We start from the raw sequence: 26,348 nt of genomic DNA on the forward strand, positions 1-26,348 counted from the left end.
CCAGTCACAGGGATCTGGGTTAAATCCATCATTCTTTTGTTCACCACACCACCCCAGTTTGTACCCACCTATATGCAAATCAGTCTTGACCCTATTCCTTGTGGGAATAGTCCAGCCCGTATTGCCAAGCCAAGTGAGCAAAAAAACGATGAATTTAGGCCCAGATCTCTGTACTGGGGTGAATGTATGACACTGTTCTGTATTCTGTCCATCAATTGTTCTATCTGTTTCAGGGCACAATACGGATATTCCTGACGGCTGAGCAAGTTGTGGATTCCAAGAACCTCTAAATGTGTCAGTGGATCAAAGAGGATTGTAGATGGGATTGCTTGTTACCTTTCTCCTCTATCGGATGAACTATGGTTCCGTGAAGATTTTTTGGAGGTCATACAGGGTTTGGAATAGCAGAAGTGAAGGTTTATTTAAGCTGGCCTTCCACTCCACCAAACTTGCAGCTGAACTTCTAATTTGATGTTGGAGAACTGCTAGGTTTTCCTCAGGGGGCTTTAGCAACTCTCCAAAAGCCATGACCTCGAGGCCTATCAGCCACATCATCAATGTGAATGCCCATTTAGGGAGAGCCTTCAGACGCATACTTCAGTAGCTTTCATGCATACATCCCAAAAGTCTCAGAACCTCAGGCTATTGATTATTTTATATTTTCTAAGACCAGCCACCATTATATGATAGCTAGCCAGCATTGCAGTTTAGATAAAAGTGCTATTGCTGTGTCAGCAGAAACACTTTCATCAAACGAACACCACCAATCTGGTATATATCGCTAAATGAGGCAGGCGGTCCTCTGCCGCATCAGTGAACTGGTAAAACGCCACAGTCCTAAAATGGCACCCTTTGTTCCCATATAACACTGCAGTGAATTCAGATATGAAGAAATACGTGATAATACTGATACATTTTTTATTACGTCGTTGTTTCAGACTGTAACCTCTGAAGACGTTTTGCGATCCACACTATACTAAGCATTTAAATTGATCTTACCTGCCCAAAAGATTTCTTAATTTCATGATGATCCGTATCAAAAGCACCAATAAAGATTAATGGTGGGAGGAATACATGTAAAGTCAAGTGAACACCGTTAATTCCCATGTCGTCTGATAGCTTTGCAGCCTGGCAAATAAAAATACTGAAATGACGCAGCTGTTTAATGATAACACGTTCTACAAGAGCATTACTTTTTATACCTGAGGGATGGCTGGTGATCATTTAATATGGGGAAGTATAAATGGCAGTTCCAAATAACAGATTTAGAGAAAAGTGAGTAGTCAAAAAATACTTGGAGGAAAGTGTGCTCCCACTACAAAAATGCTAAAGAAACTAGACCAACTGTATTATTAGACAGGCCAATAAACAGATCAATGTGCTAAACATAGGATGGTAATAGGAAGTTCTAAACAGGCACTAACAAAATATTGCACTACCTTCATGACATGCTAAACAAGCCCAACGCTTAGTTTGGAAAAACATGAAAACAAAGCAAATCATCATCTGAATAATTCTCTTGTGCGAAAATCCACTGGTTTTAGATGTAATTCAAATAATAAGGTTATGCAACTGCACATAACCTCTTAATGACTGGTTTTGATTTTCCATCCTGGTCTTTTAAAGTAGTTTCACAGTGATATGTTTATGTTGAAAATCAATTTGGAAACAAAAATGTGACAAAATGGAATGTTACACAGATCTCAAAATCGTAGGCCATAGAGAGTATCCCCCGGGTTAGAATGAGCTACAGAGCTACTGAGCAAGTTACAGAGGCTAACAAGCTCAGAAAAAATATATATGAAACAAGTTACTTACCTATAACTACAATTCTCCAGCGTTTGTTTGCTTCTTAGATTCACAGGCTAGGATCGTTCTGAGCCAGAGGTAATCACAGTACACTGGGATAAGAGCCTAAAAAGCCACATTTTAACTTTAGTAACAAAACAACACAATTGAAAAAGACCCAAACTTCAACCAGAGAAAGGAGCGCACACTGAACACCACTATCTCCATTGTCTGCCACACCTCAGAGTTCATAGCACGAGTGTTAAACGATACACCAGGTGGTGTGGTGTGGCTCACTGGTTAGAGGCGGCAGACCCGGGAGCAGAGGACGGCCCTGGACTAGGGTTCAATTCCCGGCGCGGCAGGGTCTTGGACCAGGGTCAACGGACTCGATAATTCTCCCCCCGGTGGCTACTCTAACTAGGGATCAGACTCGGCAACTCTGGGCATTAGCTTGCCTCATCTCCACAATGGCCCCCCACATACGCCGGGGATGCCTGGTTTCACCTTGGAGATACCCAGTAGGGACCATCTCACAGGGAAAGCCAGGACGGGTTCCCCAGCGGTCTACAGTGCAGATATACTCCTTCGGGAGTCGATTCTAGCGCTTTAGAAACCCACAATCAATCAATCAATCAAAGCACCTCACACAAGGAGGATGGGACGTAAGTAAATCTATCATATATGTCAATTTCTGCTGGGCTGTAGCTACAGGTATGTACACTTGTTTCTTCTCTACAGGATCTCTAATAGATTCACTTACTTGAAATAGACTAGCAAGCAGTATTTGCCTAACATAACAGGAAGTATCTATTGGCATACTGCTTGATCCAGGTGCTTACTAACTCAACGTTTCAGTAGCCACAGTTGTGTTTAATCAAAGTATAATGGCTCTTCCAAGTTGCCATTCTGCAAATGCGAGTATAGAATGCTACTGCTGTGCATATTTCTGTAACCCAATGGGTTGGGGCAAGATGGCGTCCGAGTGACATCTCCGCCACGTTGCTCCACTGATCGGAACTGCTCTATATGCTCTATAAACATCCAAAGATAGAATGCAGTAAAAATGAGTAAAATGCAGTGGAAAAACCTACCCCGGGGTCAGCAAGTATACCTCACTTGCTCTGTGGATGCAAGGTATACGCTCCCATCTCTCCTCAGCCCCGAGGGTGCCTGCATGGTTCGGACTTCCTGGATTCCCCCTGACCTTCATGATTAATCACCAGCGCGGCCAAAACGCAGGAGCTCATTGGCATTCTACAGCGCGTTGCCTGGCAGATGGATTGCTTCTCGGAGCACACAGACTTTCGGGCAGCACATCGCTTTCCTGATAACTGGTTACATCTTCTTGATAATGTGTTAAAACAAGCAAGGATGGCTGGCAGGGGGTGAAAACGGGTAAAGGAAAGAATGCGCCTTCGCTTAACTCCCTAACGCACGCATCTTCACAGCCCAGCTCAGTGCTAGCAGTCACCCGGCAGAAAAGGGTGGACACCCGGGGCGCTAGAAACAAAAGCGGCAACAGGGGAGAGAAAGGGGAATGCTTTGATAGAAATACCTGTGAAAAGCATTCAGAAACTACAGAAAACACAAAAAAAGGTAAAGTAAACCCTACAAAGAAGCCAGCTATTCCCAACCTTTAATCACCAGCAGTTTTGGTGAAACTGGGGGGCCCGGATCTGGGCCCAAGTATCTAGAAGAAGCTTCGACTGAGGCAGTAGAGGGGGTAGAGCAGATTGAAGGAGCGTAGTCTAATAAAAAACTGCCAACTGCAATCTTTGATCCAGGGCTTCCGATAACTCCCCATCCTACAGATCTGGCGGACAAAACAAGCTCAGTGGTACATTCTACACCTTTGACCCAGACAGATGGGGATAGCTTTGTGGGCAAGACTGTAAGGCTCAGCAGTAAACTCAACAGCTCAAGTGATGGTGTAACTATTACTGTAGGAGATGCAGAAACTGCAGTAAAACTACAGGATGCAAGTGATGCGCTCCAAAGCCACTTTCTCAAAACGCCTATCAATTAAGAAAAGTTTTTCTCATTAACAGATGAATCAGAGCTGTCAGATATAAGCATTTCTGAGTCAAGTGGGGAAGATGGATCTAAGTGGTATAGCAGCTCTAATACAGACCCTTAGAAAAATAAACATGGCTTGAAAAAATTACAAAAAAAGAAAAATGAGGGCCGCCACAAAAACATGACATTTCTGATAGAGAAAGTGCCACAGATTTGAGGTGGGACTATACTGATACATAATTTACTATATTATCAGACTCAATGGGTGCCTCAAGTGGCAATCAAACAATCACAGGCAGCAACAAAAGTGGAGACCAAGGAGTGACTAAGAGCGAACCAGCTCTGGCAGTTGTTCTACAATCTATCAAATGTTTCCAGGATGAAGCTAAAGCAGATAGCAGAAGATCATGTCTGGCTGCCAAGAAACTGCAAGGGGCTGTCAGGAGGGTCGGTAAAACTTGCGCTGAAATTGCTGATTGGATGGGTCTCTGTGGAGGAACGGACGGAGCATCTAGAAAACGATGTGGCTACGCTAAAAACGCAAAGAGACGTAAACAAGAGTATAGTCATAGATCTTATGTTCAAGATGGGGGAGCAGGAAAATAGGCAGCAGCGCAACAATTTCCAATTCCTAGGGATCCCAGAAGGTGTGGAAGGGGATGATCCCAGAAGCTCTATGGTCACGTTGCTCAAAGGGGCTTTTCTAGAATTACACTCTTGAGACTGGGATAAAGAAGTTAATCAAGCGCACAGATTCCCGCTGTCCCCGGCCAAACGCTCTTTGTCAACACAGCAACACCCTCACGCCCTGCTTCTGTTCTTTGGGAATTTTCTTCTCCGTCAATCTCTCTATGATTTGGCTAATCCCACAAGTAGACGGACCTTTGACGGAATAACCTTATTTACTAGACCTGACTTTGCACATGCCACAGTCGAACGCAGATGGAGACTAAGGCAGCTCTTTGCCCCTTTTCAAAAATGTGGAGCGTTGCTAGATTAATCTGGATTTATTTACAGCAGAGGTGGTGAGGGCAACTGAATATTGAGGGGTGGAGTGTTGCTAGATTAAAGATTGTATATAAGGGGACAACATGTAGTTTTGTTTCAGAGATCCAGGCCAAAGTATACTTAGAGGAAGTTACTGGAAATGAGTAGTGGTAGCAATAGCATAAGGTTCATAATGTTCTGTATTCCGGTCTGATTAAGAGAAATGGGTTGCTGCATTGTTACAGATACTGATCTCAGTAATTCTGTTATCTTTGATCATATAGGTTAAATATGTTTTTCTTTATTTCACACACATTATGGATCACATCGATGCTCTGTTCCCTCGGATGTCAAACCCCTGGCCTAGGTTAGGCCAGGTAACCTCTAAAATTGGTGGAGGGGTGGGATAGGGAGGGGGTGAAGGGTGTCAGACAGGCATTTAAAAAGGATAGGAGAAATGATTCTGGTATGTTGTTAATATCAGGGTATCTGGTGACAAACGTGTTACGCAACGTATTGAGCATGGAGGTTTATCCGGAACGTACGATCTAACCAGATGAGAGTGTTAAGGGTTAGGTCCATGAATATATGTGGTCTAAATGACATTAAAAAAGGCAAAAAGTGGCGTTAAGACTACAAGCATTGGGTGCTAATATTATTTGCTTGCAAGAAACACATATAGAAGGCTCACAAACACATATTTTAAAAACACTTGGGTTTAGGTTGAGATGTGCGACGTCACAGGGTGCTAGGTTTTGGGGGGTAGCTATTCTAGCCAAAGGGAGTGGGCCTGTGTTTAGTCGATCTAAAGCAGACAAATTCTCGCTGGGGTGTTACTGAATGCCAATTTGGGGATGGGCAAAAGATAACACTCTGCACATATATGGAAGCAATAGCGATGATCTGACAGTGTTCGATGAGATCTCAAATGAAATTACGCACTGGCCGCTACCCTTAGTGATCTGTGGGGATTTTAACATTACCCTTCCTAACGATTGGTCTATGAAAGAGGACTGGTAAAAAGTTGGCCGTAAACCTAAAGTGTTTAAGGCATTAAAGAATATGTGTTACACACATGGTTTAGTGGATGGTTGGCAGACTTTAAAACCCAATGGTCCAGGGTATACTTTTTTTCCAACTCACAACTCTCTCACGTTAGAATTGACTACGTACTTATTTCTAACTCATTAAAATCAAAATGCCGAATGGAGAAGTTCCCACATGTCCTCCTACCGGATCATAACCCATTAATCTGCACTTTGGAAAAAGGAACAGGGCATTTACCAATAAGGTCCTGGACATTCGAGAAGGCCCTGCTTTTAGATGATGTATATCGTGCACACATGAGCGACTGGATCCCAAACTTTTTAGCAGATAAACTAGGGAGCACGTCAATTTAAGTAGTTGGGAACGCCCTAAAAGTGGGAAAACGTGGGGAAACACTATGATTCTCATTAAATGCAAATAAACTGGCTAGGGAATCTTTGAAGGTACTTCAGGAGAATCTAAGGCTGGCTGAATACGAATTGATAAGGGCGACAATAGGAGGGTGAGGAAGTACAAAAAACACAAAGTCAGGTTGCCATCGCTAAGGCAGCAATTACCAACACTTTTACTGATAATTCAATAGCAAAGACAGAGCACAGCTAACACACAAGTAAATAGCTGATTGAGCCCAACCAACAAACGTATTTAATGTAGAAATTGCAACAAATAAAATCTGTTCAGCAAATGAATCTTCTTTTACAGATGTTCTTAGTTCGTAACATGGATACAGGTATAGCCAGCCGACACGTGTTTCGTCGCCATATAATAATTTTTTGCGACTTTTTCAAGGCTTTAGCAATGTTCTCTTGTGACTTCTGGGATTCAGTACCAGCCAGAAGGATCTATATGTTTCGTAACCGGATGAAATAGTCCAGGCACGCGAACGGTAAAGTAACCAAAAAGTATAGGTCACTTAAAGACGGCCCCAATGTCTTTTGATTTAAAAGTGGGTGCTATGAAGATGGTCGTCTCTCGAAGTATGCATAATCTGTAAAAGAAGATTCATTTGCTGAACAGATTTTATTTGTTGCAATTTCTACATTAAATACGTTTGTTGTTTGGGCTCAATCAGCTATTTACTTGTGTGTTAGCTGTGCTCTGTCTTTGCTATTGAATTGTTGAAACACTCAGATTTTTTCCGATTGTATTAAGTGATTCTGTGGGTGGCACGGTATCAGACATAGAGCACGCTCTTAAGAGTATTTTGTTTGTAATTACATTGTTGCCAACATTAAGACAGAGGTGCTGGTTGTTGTTAGGCTTACCACATTGGCACTGTTACTTTTACTGATAAACCTGTAAAAAAAGCATTATCACAAAAATAAATGGTTTATGAGGTAAACAAGCAAATTAGCCACCAACTTGCCGTACTTACAAGACAACAGACCTCTTCAAACCTAATTCGAGAGATAGGTGATCCTCTGTTAGGTCAAATAACTGACCCTGAGCTTATAAGAGATGCTTTTTGGGAATTTTATCGGGATTTATATACAGCAGAGGTGGTGAGGGCAACTAGATATTGAGGGGTCTCTAGATAATGTAGTAAATTAAAAATTTGATCCGGAAGATCAGGCAATCTTAGAGGATGTACCTGACGCGGAAGAAATTTTAAGGACAATCAAAAGTTTGTCAAAAGGGAAAACAACGGGATGGTATTCCATCTGAATTCTATGTCACCTTTATTGATCAAATCAAAAGTATTTTTACAGACCTCATTATGCATATTTTTAAGGGTGGCCAACCTCCAAGTTCCTGGTCTAGGGAAAAAAAAGAACAAGCCCTTGAACAGTTAGGCTCTTATCGACCTATCACTCTTATTAACGCTGACTCAAAGATCTACTAAAAAATCTTGGCTAATAGAATTGCACCTATCATCTATAAAGTAATTGCCAAATACCAGGTTTTGTGCCAGGGAGATCCACCATAAATCATATCCAAAGAGTGATCACGTTATTTGACAGTATGGATGTTGCAGGAGACCCTATCGCACTGGTTTTACTAGATGCTGAGAAGGCCTTTGATAGGATCTCCTGGCAATATCTGTGGGCTGCCATGTCCAAGGTCGGAATTAAAGATGGGTATAGTCAAATGTATTTGTTTGATTAATTAAAATCTTACAAAAATGCTTAAAATATCACCAAGTATAAAAAATGTAAAACACTATATACATGATTTTTCTAATATCGCATATTTAATAAAATACAAAAATGTTCTCTTCAAGTTTTTTTACCAATATCACATCAAATGTTTACAAATGCAGAGTTCATAAATACGTCTTTAGGGTTTAGGCATGCCATCAAGGCTTGTCTACATGTCCTTACTCCACGAGCATTGAATAGTCTCTTAAGGGTGATTTTCCTTTCAACTTTTATTTCAGGACAAAGACATAGTAGATGTATAATATCCTCTTGCCCACATTTACATAACCTACATATAGTATTGTCCTCACTGCTCTTCCATGACGGTAAACAACATAAACCCGGCCATAATCCAAAACGTGCTCTTATAAAAATGTGTTTACTTTGTGCAACCATGATGTTTCAAGATATTCTTTGGCTTGTTTTTTTTAAAATCCATTTATAATTGGCCATGTGTGTCTTATTTTTACAAATACCTCTTTGTCTTTTATCAGCGACAGTTGATTAGTCAGTTTGTTAATTGTTCTTTTGAAACTTTCCTGGGTAATTGTATTCTCCCACATTGGTATTACACCAAATTCTTCCTTTGCTTTATTTAGAAAGGCCCAGGCTTGCAATTTCCGGTTGTCTTTGACTTCTTGCCATAGTATCTGGTACATTTGATTTCCAAGGTCAATTTTTATACGATTCCATACTTTAAGAGCTTGACCTTTTCTTGCAGACAGCTGGTTATTTATCCCAAATTCCAACCTCACCTGTGCTTGCGAGGCATTATACGGTAGATGAAATAAGATCTTGTAGATTTTAGCAACTGCATTATTAATTATCTCCGCATCTTTCCCGTTTAATTCTTCAGAGCCATATGTCAAGGTGGGTAATAATGTTGCTGATATGATCTTTAATAAAGGGCCATAGGACAATGCAGTTAATATCTGTTGTATAATCCTAAATGCAGCAACCAAACCATTAGCTTTCCTAGTAATATCTTTTTTCTGTGGAAGAAAGTTTCAGCTGTCATTAAATATAACTCCGAGATACCGGTAGTAATCAACCTGTTCTAGTTGAGTTTGTTCCAATATCCATTTGCATTTATTTTTAAATCTTCTATTTTTTGTAACTACCATTACTTTCGTCTTTGTTTCGTTTATTACAATTTCATTTTCTTTTGCGTACATTGATATGCGATCGATTAATCTTTGCAGGCCCACTTTAGATTGACTTAAAAGTACAACATAATCTGCGTACAACAGATTAGATATTTCTTTTCCAGCTAGCCTGTGGATGTGCATTGACTTCATTCAGTGCAATAGTGAGATCCGCTATAAATAGATTAAAAAGTAATGGGGTAAGGACACAACCTTGCTTTAATCCTGACGTCGTGGACATTTTATTGGATAGTGTTCGGCCATCACCAATTCTCACCCTCACCCAGTTGTCCGAGTAAAATAATTGTATCAATTTTAGTAGTGAGTCTGGAATTCCTTGATCCTTAAGTTTTTTTCCAGAGTAGGTACCTGTTCACGCAGTCGAATGCCAATTTAAAATCGACAAAACAAAATTAGAGGGGCTGCTTAGCTAAAAGCGTCTTATCCATTAAAACTGATAGAATTAATATATTTGTGGAAGTTCCTAGACCTTTGATAAACCCCGTTTGATTTGGGGGTAATACTCGCTTCTCCTTAACCCAATCTGTTAAACTTGATAGTAATAGGCCCGCAAATAATTTTGCGTCAGTAGCTTGGAGGAGAATCAGGCGATAGTTCTCTGGTAATTGCCAGTTTCCTTTTTTTATAGATAGGAGATATTAATGATCTTCTCCAAGATATCGGTATTTGCCCAGATTGCACAACTTCATTAAAAACCTTTGTCAAATATGTAGCCCATAAGTCTGGATCTTCTTTGTAGAGAGCAAATGGGATGCCATTTGGTCCTGGTACTCCATCTTTTGGTTTCTTTATTAAGTTTGTTACTTGACTTTCTGTAATGACAATTTCCACATCAGATTCTAGGTCTGTTTTAATCATCATTGTCTGCTTGTCTTTCTGAATATTTAGTTCAGATACAGGGTCTAGGGTCTTTTTGAGGGATACAAACCATTCATCTTCAGTTAAGGTGGATGCTAGCACAGATTTATTGGGTCTGCTTAAACCATTAATAATTTTCCAAAAGTCCCTTGAGTTTGCTTGGTTACAAGCATGAAAGATTTTTGTCCATAATTCTTGCTGGATATTATTTTTTTCGTTCCAAAGTAATTTCATCAAATTATTATTGGTACGTTTAAGTTGCATTTCTATATCCTCAATATTTGGGTGCCTGGTTAGCTGCTTCCTCAGTCTATTACGCGTCTGCCTAACATTTTTGATAGTGTGTGGGAGGTTAATGTTAGTATCCCTTTTTTTCGTTTTGGTCATTTGTTTTTTCTTCTCACAAGAAGTAACATCAAATGGTTGAACTATTTTCTGCGTGAAATGTTCCCACTGATTAAATGCAGACTGCGTAATATGTTCTTAGAAACATTCTTTGATTAATTCTTGTGCCTTTTCTTTCATATCGTCCTTATTATTAGTCTTCCATATGAGCTTCCTATAATTGGTGGTACAGGTCTGACCTTGTGTTGTTAAATAATTTTGATATTTCGAACATGTCAGTTTTATTTGTAATATTTGTTGACTATGATCGCTATCTAACACTTTCCTTAGTCGATAGGAGACAATTTTATCAAAAATGTTTATAGATACCATTGTATAGTGTATTCTTGATTTAGACTTATGTGTTTGAAATGACCAAGCTGCGGGTATATCAGTTGAAAACCTGCCAATCAATATTCTTAGTTCCAGTGCTTCCACATCCATCAGTAATTTTCTTCCAATTGGATTATGCTTAGTATTTATTCGGGGGTCAAATATTTGTTCAGGAATTACCCATTGGTGATTTTGCGACTGTATAAAATCATCCCGTATTAAATGTATTAAGAGGTTTATATTAAAATCACATGTAACGATAAAATCAACAGTCGGCTCATATATCATTTGTTCCAATAAAAATCCTGTTAGAGCTGCACTTACATCCTTCCTTGACGAGTGCTTAGGTGGAATATATATATTAACTATTATTAACATTTTAGAGTTTTTTTCCTCACTTGTTACATATTTCAATTTTACTGCTTGGATGTTAGAATTGTACGTGACCAACTGCTCATGTTCAATTCTCAAATCAATCAAAATGATTATTGCCAAGCCTCCGCATGGTCGGCCAAATTTACAATATCTAATTGCAGGCACATAGTATCCTTTGTATCCTTGTAGCAGAAAGGGGTCAATTTCCCATGTCTCCTGCAGAAGTATGAGTTGATAGAGGTTTGATAAAGTATCTATTGGAGCATTTTTTATCTTTTTACATAAACCATTTATGTTCCATGAGCATACTCCTATTGGTACATGATCCGCATTCACTTCTTCTATTTGATATTGTGATCTAGCCTGTCACTGTTCATGTAATGCTGTCCGAATCCAATTTTCATTAATTTGTTTTATTTTTCCAACTTTTAATTCATCCATGGATTTTTCATCATTTCGATGTGTGTTATTTTTTAGTATTGAATACACTAAGTTGTTCTTTCTCCCTTTAAAGTCAATTGGAAAATGGGTATACACAGGCAGTACAAAAAATGTATATTAAACCAATAGCGGCAGTAATGGTGAATGGTATTTCATCCAAGGAATTTACAATATCCCGCGGAACACGGTTAGGCTGCCCATGTTTACCACTGTTATTTGCGATGTACATCGTTCCCTTCACCCGTAGGCTTGAAGGCAACAGTGAAATTAAACCTATATGGTCATAGGACTATCCCACCAAATCCCTGGCTTATATTGACGATATAGCCGTGGTAACCGCCGATCCTAATACCGCCATGACAGCCATTGAAAACAAGGCCAAGAACTTCGGACAAGTCTCCGGGTATGCTCTGAACCAAGGGAAAACTCAGATAATTTTGAATAATGAAGCTAATATGAATGAAGAAGAAAAGGCTACATATTTAGGGGTTTGCATTTAATTCAAACTTGATAATATGGTTCAATTAAATGTAAAGCCAATGATGGATATAAAGTAGAAAGCTCTCCAACACCTAGACAATCTGCATCTGTCTATTATTGGCAGAGTTAACATTGTAAAGATGGTGTTTTTTCCTAAGATCTTATATCTATTCAGAGCAATATGCCTAGAATTTGCAACTCAATGGGTAAAATCGATAGAGCGCATGCTTTCCAGCTTTATTTGGGCTTATTCGCAACTTCGGCGGGCCTATAAATTCCTCACCCTTTCTAAGGATAAGGGAGGGCTAGCACTCCCAAATGTAAAAACATATTACTAGGCCTCTGTTTTTATTGTACAGCAGATAGTTATTACAGAATGTGGGGGAGGAGGCACCAGGGGACAGCACACCATCTATTTATTTATTTATTTTTTGTGTTTTCTATAGCGCGAACATGACCCTGTACAGGGTATCAGAGCGCTTTACAGAGTCTTATAACAATCCAAACCATACATATTCCGAGTCATTACTGGTTTGAAACAATTAGAATTGCAAAAGGCATAGTTCAATATATAGTATTTAAACAGATAGCTTATTTTAGCAATAAACAACATAATAAGACAACAAAAAGAATATACAGATCCAGTAGTTGGCATAATAAGACACATCATGATTGTACAGGTCTCATGATTGCAAAGAGGGCTTGAGTTAGCCTTCGAACAGCAAGGGAGCATGACATTTACATAGTTCAGCAGGGTATTAGGGAAGAAATTTCTTCATGTAAAACAGTTTTGCTTCCTTTTTTAATGTTGTGATGTACGGAATTCTTCTTATGTCTGGGGAGAGGGAGTTCCAAATTCTCGGTGCTGCCCCTGAGAATGCTCGGTCATAGGTTTTGCCAACTGGTTCTTGGCAGCAAGAGTAGAGGATATCTCTGGCATCATCAACATGACAGTTACCATAAAAAAGTTAGATACAATACTTTATATAGTGGGTTTAAGGTATGGAATTCAGTAAGATGAATGCTCGGCATAGGGAGAATTTCATTCTATACCCATGAAGAATCGGAATAACCCACTTACTGGGTCTCGGCGGCGGGGAACCGCACAAGCTTTCCATACCCTTCACACGTAGTAAAAGGAGACACAGGAGCCTTCGTCTGCAGGAGGAACCCAGATTTATTCAAATAGCCCGGGCTATGGAACAGAGTCCCAAGCTTGTCAGAAACAAGACAGAGGAGGCTGCTGCTTTACTCCGCAGCTTACAAGCCTTTTATACTTTTTCATTCCAGTCTTTTAGTTCATTGTTCAATCAGGGCAGTGTTTGCAGTTGATAACCAGATCCAGACGACGTTTGTAGATGGTGACCTGGTCAAGGCTTGGTACACAAATCATTGTTCACTCGGCTTGATCAATGCTCAGTCTTTCAGGTCATTCTCCACTCAGCTTGATCAAGCCCGGTCTTTCAAGTCATTGTTTAATCACCCTGATCAAGGCCCAGCAGTCAGACTATTGTCCAGATAACCTGATCACGGTGTCAAGGATGTTTACCAGGCTGGGAGCAGGAAATGGAAAACAAATCATTTACACAGGGTGTGAGTGTCTCGTGGCTTTCTGGTGAACTCGCAAAGAACAGGGCGGTTGGGTGTGTGACAGTTCCTGGTCAGAAATGTAGGCTGCAAGATATTTTTTGTCGTGTCAGTTAGAATTTCCTCAGGCATCAGCAGAAACGACCAGGTGGGTCGTGTGGAAGTGTTTGACACGAGATGGCAATGAAAAAGCAATGGAGTCCCGGTACAAATGATGCCGATCAGAAGAACACTTTTCCTCACCCACTTACTTAAATGACAATCTAATCCTCCCAGAGATCTTCAGAGGAAGCTGTATGCATAAATGGAAAGAGGCGGGAATTGCTCAGATAGGTTCTCTTCTCTCCTCCACAGATATACAATAATTTGAAGAAATAAAAAAAGATTTTAAGTTGGCCTTGCGGGACTTTTAAATACCTCCAAATTAGAGATTTTTTGTCACAAAAGGTGGGGGGAAGGGCACAATTCGAGAAAATCGGAATTGTGGAGAAACTAATACTCGTTAAAATAAGTAGTATTCAGGAAATATACTCTCTTATTAATGCGGTATTTCCTGATGATATGGAGAACATATCACAGAAGTGGCAGGAAAAAGTAGGAATGTCCAATGATGAATTTAATTATGCTTACTTGATGTCACAATCTATCCTTCTGTCTACGAAACTACAAGCTCAGTTTTTTAAAACACGTTTTTTAAAATTTATACGCCAGATAAAATCGCTAAGTGGGGAAGTAGTAAGGGGACATTCTGTCCATGATGTATGCTATTTAATGCTGACAGCATACATATTTTCTCCTCATGTTGCGAACTAACAGCATTAAAGAATGAGATAGGAAAATTTTCTGACCGAAGTACTCCAAAAGGAAATATTTGTGTCTAGTGATGTGATTTTACTAGGGGCGGCAGATCCTAATAATGCAAGAGTAGGTCATGAACTTATTTTTATTGATATGGCAGTCTTAAGAATGTGTATCGCCTCTCCATGGCTGGACCCTATTGCAACATCCTTCCAACTCATCCCTAATAGCACAATGTTTTGTAGAATTTTATATAATGACATTGATGTATGTAACAGTTATAGAAATGTGTAATGGATTGTATTGTGTAATAAGATGATAGATGTTATAAAGGAATAATTAATTTGTATGTATATTCCTGTCTGACTGGGGGGTATGGCGGGAGAGTTTGGGTTGGTTTTCTGTGAAAAAATTGAATAAAGATATATATATATTTTTTAAAGTAACTGAATGGGTTGTGGATAGCAGCCTGGAATTCTCCCCCCAGCGGGGACGGGTAAGGGAGCGTGTCAATGGGTGCTTGTGCAATGTCAATGACAGTGTATGTCTAGGTGCTTCAACTGAATGTTTGCTGACTTTCTAAGCTGTTGCTTACATACTACAGGTACTGCTCGAAGAGCCAGGTCTTGAGGAGCCTTCTGAAGGTGAGCAGGTCTTGGGTCTGTCGTAGATGGGTGGGGAGGGTGTTCCAGGTCTTGGCGGGAAGGAAGGAGAAGGATCTGCTGCCGTTTGTTGTTCTATGGATGCGTGGGACGGCCGCGAGGCTGGCGGAGCGGAGTTGGTGGGCGGGGGTATAGAAGTTGAGTCTGTTGTTCAGGTAGGCTGGTCCGGTGTTGTGGAGTGCTTTGTGTGTGTGGTTGAGGAGCTTGAAGGTGATCTTCTTGTTGACGGGGAGCCAGTGCAGGTCTCTTAGGTGGGAGGTGATGTGGCTGTGGGGGGGGACGTGGAGGATCAGTCGGGCGTAGGCATTTTGGATGCGTTGTAGTCGCTGTAGGTGTTTGGCAGGGATTCCTGCATAGAGTGCGTTGCCGGGGTCCAGCCTGCTGCTGACGAGGGCTTGTGTCACTGTCCTTCTGGTTTTGGTCGGGATCCACTTGTAGACACAGGTCACAACAGAAGAGTAGGATAACACAGTGCTGTAATAAGTGAAACGAAGTCTCCAACTGACAAGTAAGCCTTGAGAATAGACTTGGCAGAAAGGTGAATTTCAGACATTGGAGATGATATACTGCGTACAAAGAGAAAGATCCAAAACGAGCTAAACTGCTGCAGGTACCAAATTAAAAAATAAGCATTGGCATAGCCAATAGGTCTCGCCTTTGGGACCTTTTAAGTGTTTAGCCATGCAGCAAATGAATACACAGGAGGAAGGACACTGACAAAAACATGCAACTATGCTAAAAAAAATATGACAAACCATATATAGATATCTCTACTCTCGAAGACCAGATTTACAATCAGCCTTGGACTTGGGGAACCTAGTTGAATGTGCAGAGTGTTCTTCACATGTGAAGATGTCTGGAATGTGGAGACATGCTGATGTTTGGATTGAGAGCACGGTATGGTTTGTTCAGGGATCATTGAGCTGGTGAAGTAGCCTGTGTTTTTTTGGTGTATTGAAAGGAGCTGAGTTAAGGAGGGCATGATGCTCTGGGAAGTAGACGTGGCGTGACGTATGGGGTGGCCGACCGTTGAATGGGGAAGAGGGGTCGGGGTTTGGCGTGATCTCCCTGTGCTTGCTAGGGCCATGTAAACATAGCAGAACATTGCGGGTGATCTAGCAATGGAGTCCGATTGATTTTTGCAGTGCTGGTGGGCTTTTTTCGTGTGTTAGTTGGATATGGCTGACGGCTTGAGAACTGTGGAGCTGTTTTGAATTTGTGGCATGCTGCCTACGTGGCAAGCCATTGAAAAAAAACATATACGCACGCCTGTGAAAATGAAAGCCACCACGCTAATTGAAACATGATAGAGACCACATGGCGCACTGCGCGCCACTGCTCGCTCCCGCAAGGTGGATGCCGCCACATGCACAAGAGTTGAAAAGGGCAGACCGATTGCTGGTGGGCTTTTTTCGTGTGTCAGCTGGATGTGACTGAAGGCTTTAGAACTGTGGAGCTGTGTTGAGTTTGTGGCATGCTGCGTATGTGCGAAGCTATTGCAAAAAAACATGAATGTGTGCCCCTCACAAAAGGAAACCACCACACTAATTGAAACATGATACAGACCACATGGCGCCCTGCGCACTGTTGCTCAGTCCCACAAGGTTGATGCCGCCACACGCACAAGTGTCAGAAAAGTGCACACCGATTCCAAAAGGTCATCTCCTAGAGCATTGCCTGCGCACTCCGCTAGGCTCGACCTAATAAATACCTGGAAGCACACTCGAGGGGCACTAATTTGCAAATCACTCGCATAGTGTAATCCTCCAACACCGGCAATGTGGAATCTTACGTTGAATCCTGCTTGGTAAACGCATTAGGCAGGGACAAATTCTTAATGGTCTTCATGGTCAAAAAGTTCTTCAAGCATTAGCACCTAAACCAATCCCAGGAGACCCGGCACTCCCAATCATCGCCCAAATGGTAAATTATACGGTTCGTATAGTGGATCTCCGACTGGCTCAACACAAGCGCATCCAAGAGGGCTCGATATATCTCTATCTCATCCTTTACTCCAGCGTACAGTAACTAGAGCAGCAACATCAGTGAGAGGCACATTGTCATCCAGATCCCGTCCTTCTACCCCTTGGTTTACGCCAGCTCTCACATACATTAAATCCAATTGTAAGAAACTTTCTTGGAGGAAAAGTTACAGTGCTCCTGAGAAAGCAGCCTACAAACTGGAATTAAGAGATTACCACAGGGCAATCGTAAGGCTCACTCGGTTTATTTTGCCAGTCGGACTGTGACTGCATGCAAAACTCCAAAAGCAATATTTAATCTTCTCCACTAATTCCTGGCTCCCAAAGCCTGTTCTCAGCATATCTCCCCAGTGGTAGTCCTATGTGAAAACATTTCGTTGTTCTTTCAGGAGAGAATCAAAAAGATCTAAATTCATGCCGATGACTCACCTACTTCTAGTTTTGGAGACAGCCTGTCTAGGAGCCCAGCTTCCGGCACCTTGCTCTCATCTTTTGAGTCAATCTCTTTATATGCTTCTTTGCAGGCTATTCTGAGTTGCCATTCTGGATCACCATTGGATTCCTGCACCCGGCATTTTGTCTAAAGCTCTGATTATTATGAATCGTTTGTTAACGCTCTCCTGAATAATTTCCTTCAACAAGCTGTGGTCCTTAAGCCTTGGAAAAATACCTATGTTTTGCCTCTCCTAAAAAAAGACTTCACAGATTCTGTGATTCTCTTTAATTATGGAGCCTATCTCTCTACTTATGGATGTATTCAAGATGCTTGAAAAAACACTGAATCATCAGCTTAAGCACTTTCTTGAAACTAATAATCTTTTACATGACTCACAATTCGGCTTCAGACCTTGTCATAGCACCGAATCTGCTCTACTTGAAGTCCTTAATTTTATAAAACTGAGTATAGATCAGAATCACGCAGCAATAGTGGTTTTATCAATTCTGTTGACTGCCTTCAATATGGTTTCTCATCACATGTTGCTATAGCTCCTATCTACCTTCAACATTGGTCATTTGGCACTACAGTGGCTGAGGTCCTTTTTATCAGACAATTTCGATCTCACGTCCTCCTTTTTTGTTAACTACAAAGCCACTGACTTATGGCGTCCCTCAAGGTTTGGTCTTGAGTACTTCACTTTTTATTGTCTTTATGGCTCCACTTGCTGATGCTATTCAGCCTCTTGGTTGTAAGGTTGTGTTGAATGTGGACGACACCCAGCAAACTGTTTCCTTTTTAGAGGCCAACAATAATTTTCAACTCTCTTTTCAATCTTGAGTGGTGAGAGTGGCGGACTGGATGAAGCACAACTGTTTAAGGCTGAAGGCATTTAAAACAAAAGTTAAGGTTTTCCGGTGTTCCGCCCCTCTCTTGTCTAGCACATGGTGACCTGCGGTACTGGGCCCCCTCCTTCTCCTGTGGACCATGCCTGTGGGTCAGATTAGATAAATATCTTTCCTTCACACTGCAGGGGAAGACTGTATCCATATCTGTTTCTTGATTCCGAACAGTTTGAAAACAAATTGAGACTGGTTTCAGAATCCTCTAGAAATACTATTTGTACACTCTATAATCCCTTCTTGGCTTGACTATGTGAACAGTCTGTACCTGGGCCTTCCAGAATACCTTTTGCATTACAATTATTTGATCCAGAATGCGGCAGCTCGACTTCATTTAAACATTCCCAGATAAGAATCCATCTCCGGGTACTTAAAATCTTAAGATACGCTCAGTACATATTATTTTATTTATATTTATTTAAATGCCTGTTGCTTACATTTCATCACAATGGTCCCCACTATTTGAGGAACAGAATTCTGACTTACATTCCCTCAAGATCTTGGAGATTTTCTAACCAGTTGTTGCTGGTTGTTCCTACTAGAGGCCGCACTCGCTTGGGAGACCAAGGGCCAGATGTAGGTAATTTTATTTTACCACTTCTTAAATACCGAATCATACTGATTCGGTATTTAAGAAGTGGTAAAATAGAGGGGGGGAGATGTAGGTATTTCAGATTCGGTAAATACCGAATCGTTAAGATTTGGTATTTACCGATTCTGTAAATACCGATTCGGTATTGCCCATTGATTCCTATGGGCCTTGCAGCCCATAGGAATCAATGGGCAATACCGATTCTGTAATTACAGAATCGGTAAATACCGATTTTAGCAAGGGTGCAGGGGGTGTCACTTTGACACCCTCTGGCACCCCAAAAATAGGCATGTGTGCCATGTGGCACACAGACATGCCCTAAGGGCACGTCTGTGTGTCACATGGCACAGGTGTGCATGCACACATGTGCATGCACACCTGGATTCGGTATTTTACCACCCAATTGGATTGGGTGGTAAAATACCGATTCTTAAAGCCCTGTGGCACTCTGACATGTGCCAGCTACATCTGCATTTACAGAATCGGTATTTTACCGAGTCTGTATTTACCGATTCGGTAATTTTACCGAATCGGTAAATACAGAATCGGTAAAATACTGATTCTGTAAATGCATGCCCTACATCTCAAAATCCAATTACCGGTCGGTAACGGCCGAATTTGGCCGTTACCGACCGGTAATTGGCCACCTACATCTGGCCCCTAATCTTTTTCCTACCTGGCTCCCAAGTTCTGGAATGCAGCGACTCTGAAAATCGGTTCATCCCCTGATACATTTTCATTTAAAAAAACGGTGAGAAAACTTAGCTATTCAGTCTTGTTAATTTTGTTGCTGTTGCATTCATTTTCGTCCTTTAAGCGGTAGCACCATAGCGTCTTTTAGACAGCTGTGCGTTTTAGAAATGGCATATTCATTCGTTCATGGTGTAGAAAGCCACAAGAACATTCAACACCATCAGGAAGAAACTATGGAAATTGAACATACGGTATGCCATGTTATATTCAGCTGAATCAGATTTGCTATTGCTGAGAAAACACAGGTTTTCAACAACCTCTAGTATGCTCAAACTTTTTCACTAGAACCACGCCAAAAATAGGCGAAAATTGCCCTAGTGTGGTCTTTTAACCGGAGACGCCAACAGCATGGACCTGAATAACTGAGATAAATGGAGCCGCTTTCTGCAGCAAAATGTACTGTGTTGTACAACCTCATTGCCATCTCCTAGCTAACGAGTAATGTGACTCTGATCCGTAATGTGAAACACGTCCCGGCTTCAGCCTTCAGTACTTCTTCCCCTGTTAGAAAACGGTCACCCTTGTTTTTTGCTAAATTTTACTACTGATTTTTAGACTCTGAGCACAAGTGTATACAGTCTAACTTCCCAAACTGGTGGGAAGTGGTTGATCTCTGATTGAAATATTTAACAATCCGACTACACCATACCATATTAAGTAGAAACCACACCCATAGTATGTAAAGTTAAATGGGCTACACCACACATTATGCCACCTGCTAGTGTAACAAAGAAAAGATGGCTGTAGGTCTACCGCTGTAGCCTTGCTGCTGCAGTGCAGTAAGACCTTTTAAATTGTGTTTTTTGACAGGTTAAAACCTCTTTTTTAAGTTTCAATGCTTGTTGCTTATATAAATTGGGGTGGGCATATCCATCGTAAAAGCACAACTAACATTTCCTCCTACTCTGAAAGGCCCCACACTTAGGTACCACAGCTCAAGCACTACCGGCGCCATTGTCAAGCTCTATCTCTTCCCTCACACTTCAATATATCTTCCAACCTGACAGATGCCACTTTTCATTGTCGAGAAAGCTCAGGTTTCGAAGTCTGTTAGGAATTATTAGAACTCTGTTGTCTTCATCTATGTAGAGCAGAACAGGGTGTCACAATGTATTGAATTTACAGATGTTTACTTTCAAGTCATATGCTATTTTCTTGCATGTCAGAAGTCACCAGTTTCTGAAGCCACAGTTCTATAGTAGGAGATATTGCTTTGCCTTGTAACACCATAAAACAAGCCATTACTTCGGTACTGCCTTATCTGGTAGAGACTTTATCTAGTCAAAGATTCCAAGCCTTAGAATATTCCCTAGACATCAGAAAAGTTTCTCAGTCCGAACATGGAATGCTTCTTTGGGACCGGTGCCGAGAACCAACTTGTTGACATTGATGCCTTCCTGGGCACAGCCATTGTCTCTTCGGAGCTTTCCCACCCTCCTCGACGATCGCACCAGGACCCCGCTCTTCAGCAACCCATCGTCATTGAGCCCCACGTCGAATGCAGCTTGCAGCTTGCCCTACTGACGAATCATCAACAACCACTATCTCTCCATAAAAGTTTCAAAGTCAGAAGGTAAACTTTCCAACTGGACAAACCTGGTCCCCGTATTCGACTAGCAGTCCATCGCGGTTGACCTTAACTTTTGACTTTGACCCAGTCCAGTGCGATCTTTTTAAATCAAAGTTTAAAAAGTCATATTTCCGGTTCTACATATTGGCATTGGCTTTTTTTGCGTATGGTATCATGTTTTCTATTACAAATTAATGTGATTTTTTTATTTTTGTGATTTCACTTTATTACTGTTTGAGTATTGCATAAATACTTTACACATTGCCTCTTAATTGCGCCTGACTGTTTTGTGCCAAGCAACAAGAAGGTTAAGCACAGGCTTAGGTTAGTGACTATGATTCACCCTGACAAGGATTGTGATTAATATTCGAGGTGGGTTCTCACCAGTGCTTAATTTGTAAAAAAAAAAAAAGTGCAGGGCCCTTTCAGGAGGCCACTGCACCTTCCATCACACATTGCAGCTTCCAACACAACTACTAATCTTCACACTTCTACAAGTCTAACAATATGGACTATTTCAGGCCCCCAAAGCTATAAGAATGGCTTGGGTGGCAAGTAATAGTAATTGTAATGACTAAAGCATTAATTAACTGTTGTTGTGGTCATCTCTAAATTACATAGACAGCGCCGTGGCAAGCTGTCTCAAGCGCCGGAACTGACAATTAAGTGCCGGTGCCCCCTTAACTGATACTCCCATTTCTTACAGAGAGCCACTAATCAACTGGTATTTCAACACCCAGTCTAATTTCTCACGACTGGTGGAGGGTGTGTGTCTTTTGTGGTGAGAAAACAGTAACTACTAATGTATAGCATTCCATTGTGTTCATACCCTTTCTTAATATAACATAAGAGGGGGTCCACCTCAAGCTTATATGGCTGGACACCGAGTATGTATAAACAACAAAGGAATCTGGTGGTCTGACAAAGCACAAAGTTCTGAAAAAGAAAAAGAAACAGGACAGAGAAAATCACTGTGGTTCTTTAAAGATAGTAAAAATACCACTCTAAATCTAAACAACCTGAGAGATAAAGTAAGCCATGAGGAGGCAAGGTAAGAGAAGGAATTCCATCAACTGCCCTTCGTGGCCAGTGTCATCATTTGGAACTCCAGCTTCCCCTTCACCTCAACCCATTTAACGTGGGGGATGAAACTGTGATCTAGGAAGATAAACCAAATCGCTAGAGCACCAGGAGAACCATTGGTAAAAGACTAACAGCCTATCGTCCTAAGTACACAGACCAAGTAATCAAGTGCAGTGCATGACATTTTTTATGAAAGATTAAATTAAAAAGACTTGACAGCAATCCAAACAATTTTATTAATGATTGCTGCTAAGCCTATTAAAAAGATGCAGGTACGGCTAGTAACAAATACACCGCAGTTCTATGGTCTCTAGTTTCAGCCAAATGGGCAAAGGAGCCCTGGCTTTTTTCAGGACCTTCTAAATAATAGCTACTGCAATAAGTGCAATTTGAAACAAAACAAAGTGCAAAAAAATGAAAGATAATATAATCACAGTGTCACCGTTTGTTACCCTTACCAATACCTCTATACAGGATGAATGTTTTCCATACCTAAAGAGAAGAAAAAATGAATAAGTATATGAATCTCTCAAAGATTCAGATCCACGCACTTCTCTTTCCTTTTCAGTAACACACACCACATAATAGTGCACTCACCTATCCTGTGTAAGGTCTTAACCTCACCTCACCTGGCTCAGACTCAGGTTTTTGGGAGGCCCCGCCATGTGAGGAAAGCAATTCAGAACCTATTACTCTCATTTAGTAATATACACACTAAGTGGGATTTATAAAGAAATCACATAGACAGCAAAAGTCACAAATCACTGCTGCTTCATGATCCCTGTCCTGTCATGTAAACTAACCAGACTATATGTGCCTTTCTTTAAAGAAAATACAATCAATTCAGAAGAATGCCAGCATTATCTTCATCAGACCCTCAATTGTTCTAAAATGAATTGCACAGTCAGTATAATATCATCATGTATGTGAGCCCAAAAGACTGAATGCCACATCTAGCTGTCTTGCTATTAAATAGACACTACCCTGCAAGAAAGTTACAGGATTGATTTCGCCAGACAAGTAATATAACAGTGTATGCAATCTCATCGATACTCCAAACAAATTTAGGGTCCAGTATTCGGATAGCGTACAGAAGGGTCAGATTCTTTGAACTACAAGACCGTTTTTTGTGAGCCATCTGGTAGTCTGATTTTAAGACCACAAGATTATGTCACGTGATCGGGAGCTTAAAGTCGGCCATTTTTTTGCCGATTAGGTTTGACAGTCATGTCATCCTTTTTGATGAATGAGGCCAATTAATACTAGTTTGGGCGGTGTTTGAAATCCGACATTTGTGCATTGTCCACTGAAGGCGTTCGATTTCCCAGGCGCTTTTAATGACCTTACACTTCACGGTGATGCCATTTGAACTACGGGGACGATTGGGGTGATGTCATCCTGTAGTCCATTCCAATTGGTCTCGGGGGTCACATGACCGTGGTCACGTGACCCGAATATCGAGCACAAACGATGGCCTCTTTTTGGTGTTTGTTACCTTCCCCAGCCTCAGAAGAAGGACTGAGGCACCGACGGAGAGGTAAGCGGCCGTATCACTTGTCTGGCGAAATCAATCCTGTAACTTTCTTGCAGGGTAGTGTCTATTTAATAGCAAGACAGCTAAATGTGGCATTCGGTCTTTTGGGCTCACATACATGATGATATTAATGCTAGCGAGTGAATGCCAGTCAGGGCTGTGCTTGCACTGACTGTGCAATTCACTTTAGAACAACCGAGGGTCTGATGAAGATAATGCTGGCATTCTTATGAATTGATTTTCTTTTCTTTAAAGAAAGGCACATATAGTCTGGTTAGTTTACATGACAGGACAGGGATCATGACGCAGCAGTGATTTGTGACTTTTGCTGTCTATGTGATTTCTTTATAAATCTCACTTAGTGTGAATATTACTAAATGAGAGTAATAGGTTCTGAATTGCTTTCATCACAGGGCGGGGCCTCCCATATACCTGAGTCTGAGCCAGGTGAGGTGAGGTTAAGACCTTACACAGGATAGGTGAGTGCACTATTATGTGGTGTTGTTACTGAAAAGGAAAGAGAAGTGTGTGGATCTCAATCTTTGAGAGATTCATATACTTATTCATGTTTTCTTCTCTTTAGGTATGGAAACCATTCATCCTGTGTAGAGGTATTGGTAATGGTCACAAACAGTGACACTGTGATTATATTATCTTTCATTTTTTTTCACTTTGTTTTGTTTCAAATTGCACTTATTGCAGTAGCTATTATTTAGAAGGTCCTGAAGAAAGGCAGGGCTCTTTTGCCCATTTGGCTGAAACTAGTAGACCATAGAACTGCAGCGTATTTGTTACTAGCCGTACCTGCATCTTTTTAATAGGCTTAGCAGCAATCATTAATAAAATTGTTTGGATTGCTGTCAAGTCTATTTAATTCAATCTTTCATAAAAAATTTCCTGCACTGCACTTGATGGCTTGGTCTGTGTACTTAGGACGATAGGCTGTTATTCATTTACCATTGGTTCTCCTGGTGCTCTAGCGATTTGGTTTATCTTCCTAGATCAGTTTCACCCCCCACCTTTAATGGGTTGAGGTGACGGGGAAGCTGGAGTTCCAAATGATGACACTGGCCACGAAGGGCAGTTGATGGAAATCCTTCTCTTACCTTCCCTCCTCAGGGCTTACTTTATCTCTCAGGTTGTTTAGATTTAGAGTGGTATTTTTACTATCTTTAAGGAACCACAGTGGTTTTCTCTGTTCCTGTTTCTTTTTCTTTTTCAGTACTTTGTGCTTTGTCAGACCACCAGATTCCTTTGTTGTTTATAAGTATAGGATTTGAGGATTCAATCTGGTTTTGGTCTATAAATATTTTCCCTATGACCCTTACTTCCTTGTGGAGTGGTATTTGTGGACAACCAAGTATCCCAAACACTGAGGCAGGGTTGTAGGTATCTCCATTGCTGTGATGGTGGTAAACAATTTTTCTGTGCAAGTGTTTGACCAAGGATTATGTTCTTTTTTACAGTAAATCCTCCAAATGTTGTATTCCTCTGGCTTTCCAAAGGCATCATTCTATTTCTGCCCCACCCCCATGTACTGTCCAGATTGGGACTTGTGAGTGAATTGTGTCAGGTGTTCACATTAAGGTGTGAGCTCTTCTCCATATATATTGGGAGGAATTCAGCATGGGGTTGGATATTTGTTGTGTCTGTGAGAGGCAGGTGTAGAGTACTGCCAATTTACTTTTAGTACCAAGGAGGTGTTGTACTATGAGTCCTATAAAGTGGTGTCCCAGTGTGTTTTCAGCATATGAGGCAAATTAGCACGACCCGTTATGTAGAATATAGACTTCCTGCAGTTGTTCCGGCATATAGTTTAGATGCTTTAACTCTTGATTTTACTTTTATTCCCAAATAAACCTATTGATTTTGCAATCAATTTAATGTAGCGTAGGCTTAGGGGCAATTAGGGATAGCATACTACAAGTATAGTTAAATTGAGGCATTGCATTTATTTTCTCTATATGGATTTTACCCCACATAGATATTTGCAGTTTAGACCAGTTAAAAAATGTGTTCTTAACTTTAGCTAAAATGGGGGCTTGGCCAAGATGGTGGCCAGGATAGACGCATGATGTGGAGCTTCCAGTGGCTTGCCCACCCAACTTGGTCCTACAGGTCGGTGATTCTCTCGTAAGAGGGGTCATCTGGGGGTCTCTACAGCAGCAGTGGGCCTGGGGCGTCCCTGAGGGTGCAGCAGCATCTCTTCCTAGGCTGCGCCAGGTATGTCGTGTGAGCCTGTGATCCGGCTGAGCCAAGGAGCAAGGTGGGCCTGTGTCCAGAGGTGCACTGACAGACATGGGTGGTGCCCTGCTTCCCGTAAGTTCTGGGGGCAGGTCTGCTGTGTGTGGGGGCTTTGGAGCCATTTTTCTCTGGCTGTTGCATGTGGTGAAACCTTAGGTCACAGCGCCTTTGGTGTCCTTGGGCCGTATG

At 41.2% G+C, this 26,348-nt stretch overlaps 1 protein-coding gene across 1 annotated transcript in view; it reads right to left on the reverse strand.

The window, feature by feature from the left end:
* The window catches only part of LOC144823936 (sperm-specific sodium:proton exchanger-like), an 8,804,346-nt gene that overhangs the window by 8,449,628 nt on the left and 328,370 nt on the right, over nt 1-26,348 (reverse strand). The window contains exon 3 of the mRNA XM_078682870.1: nt 1,000-1,128. Within this exon, the coding sequence (XP_078538996.1) occupies nt 1,000-1,128 (129 nt within the window). The remainder of the gene's footprint in view (nt 1-999; nt 1,129-26,348) is intronic.

This window comes from Lissotriton helveticus, chromosome 3_1, assembly GCF_964261635.1.
Source record: "Lissotriton helveticus chromosome 3_1, aLisHel1.1, whole genome shotgun sequence".
NCBI classification, from domain to species: domain Eukaryota; kingdom Metazoa; phylum Chordata; class Amphibia; order Caudata; family Salamandridae; genus Lissotriton; species Lissotriton helveticus.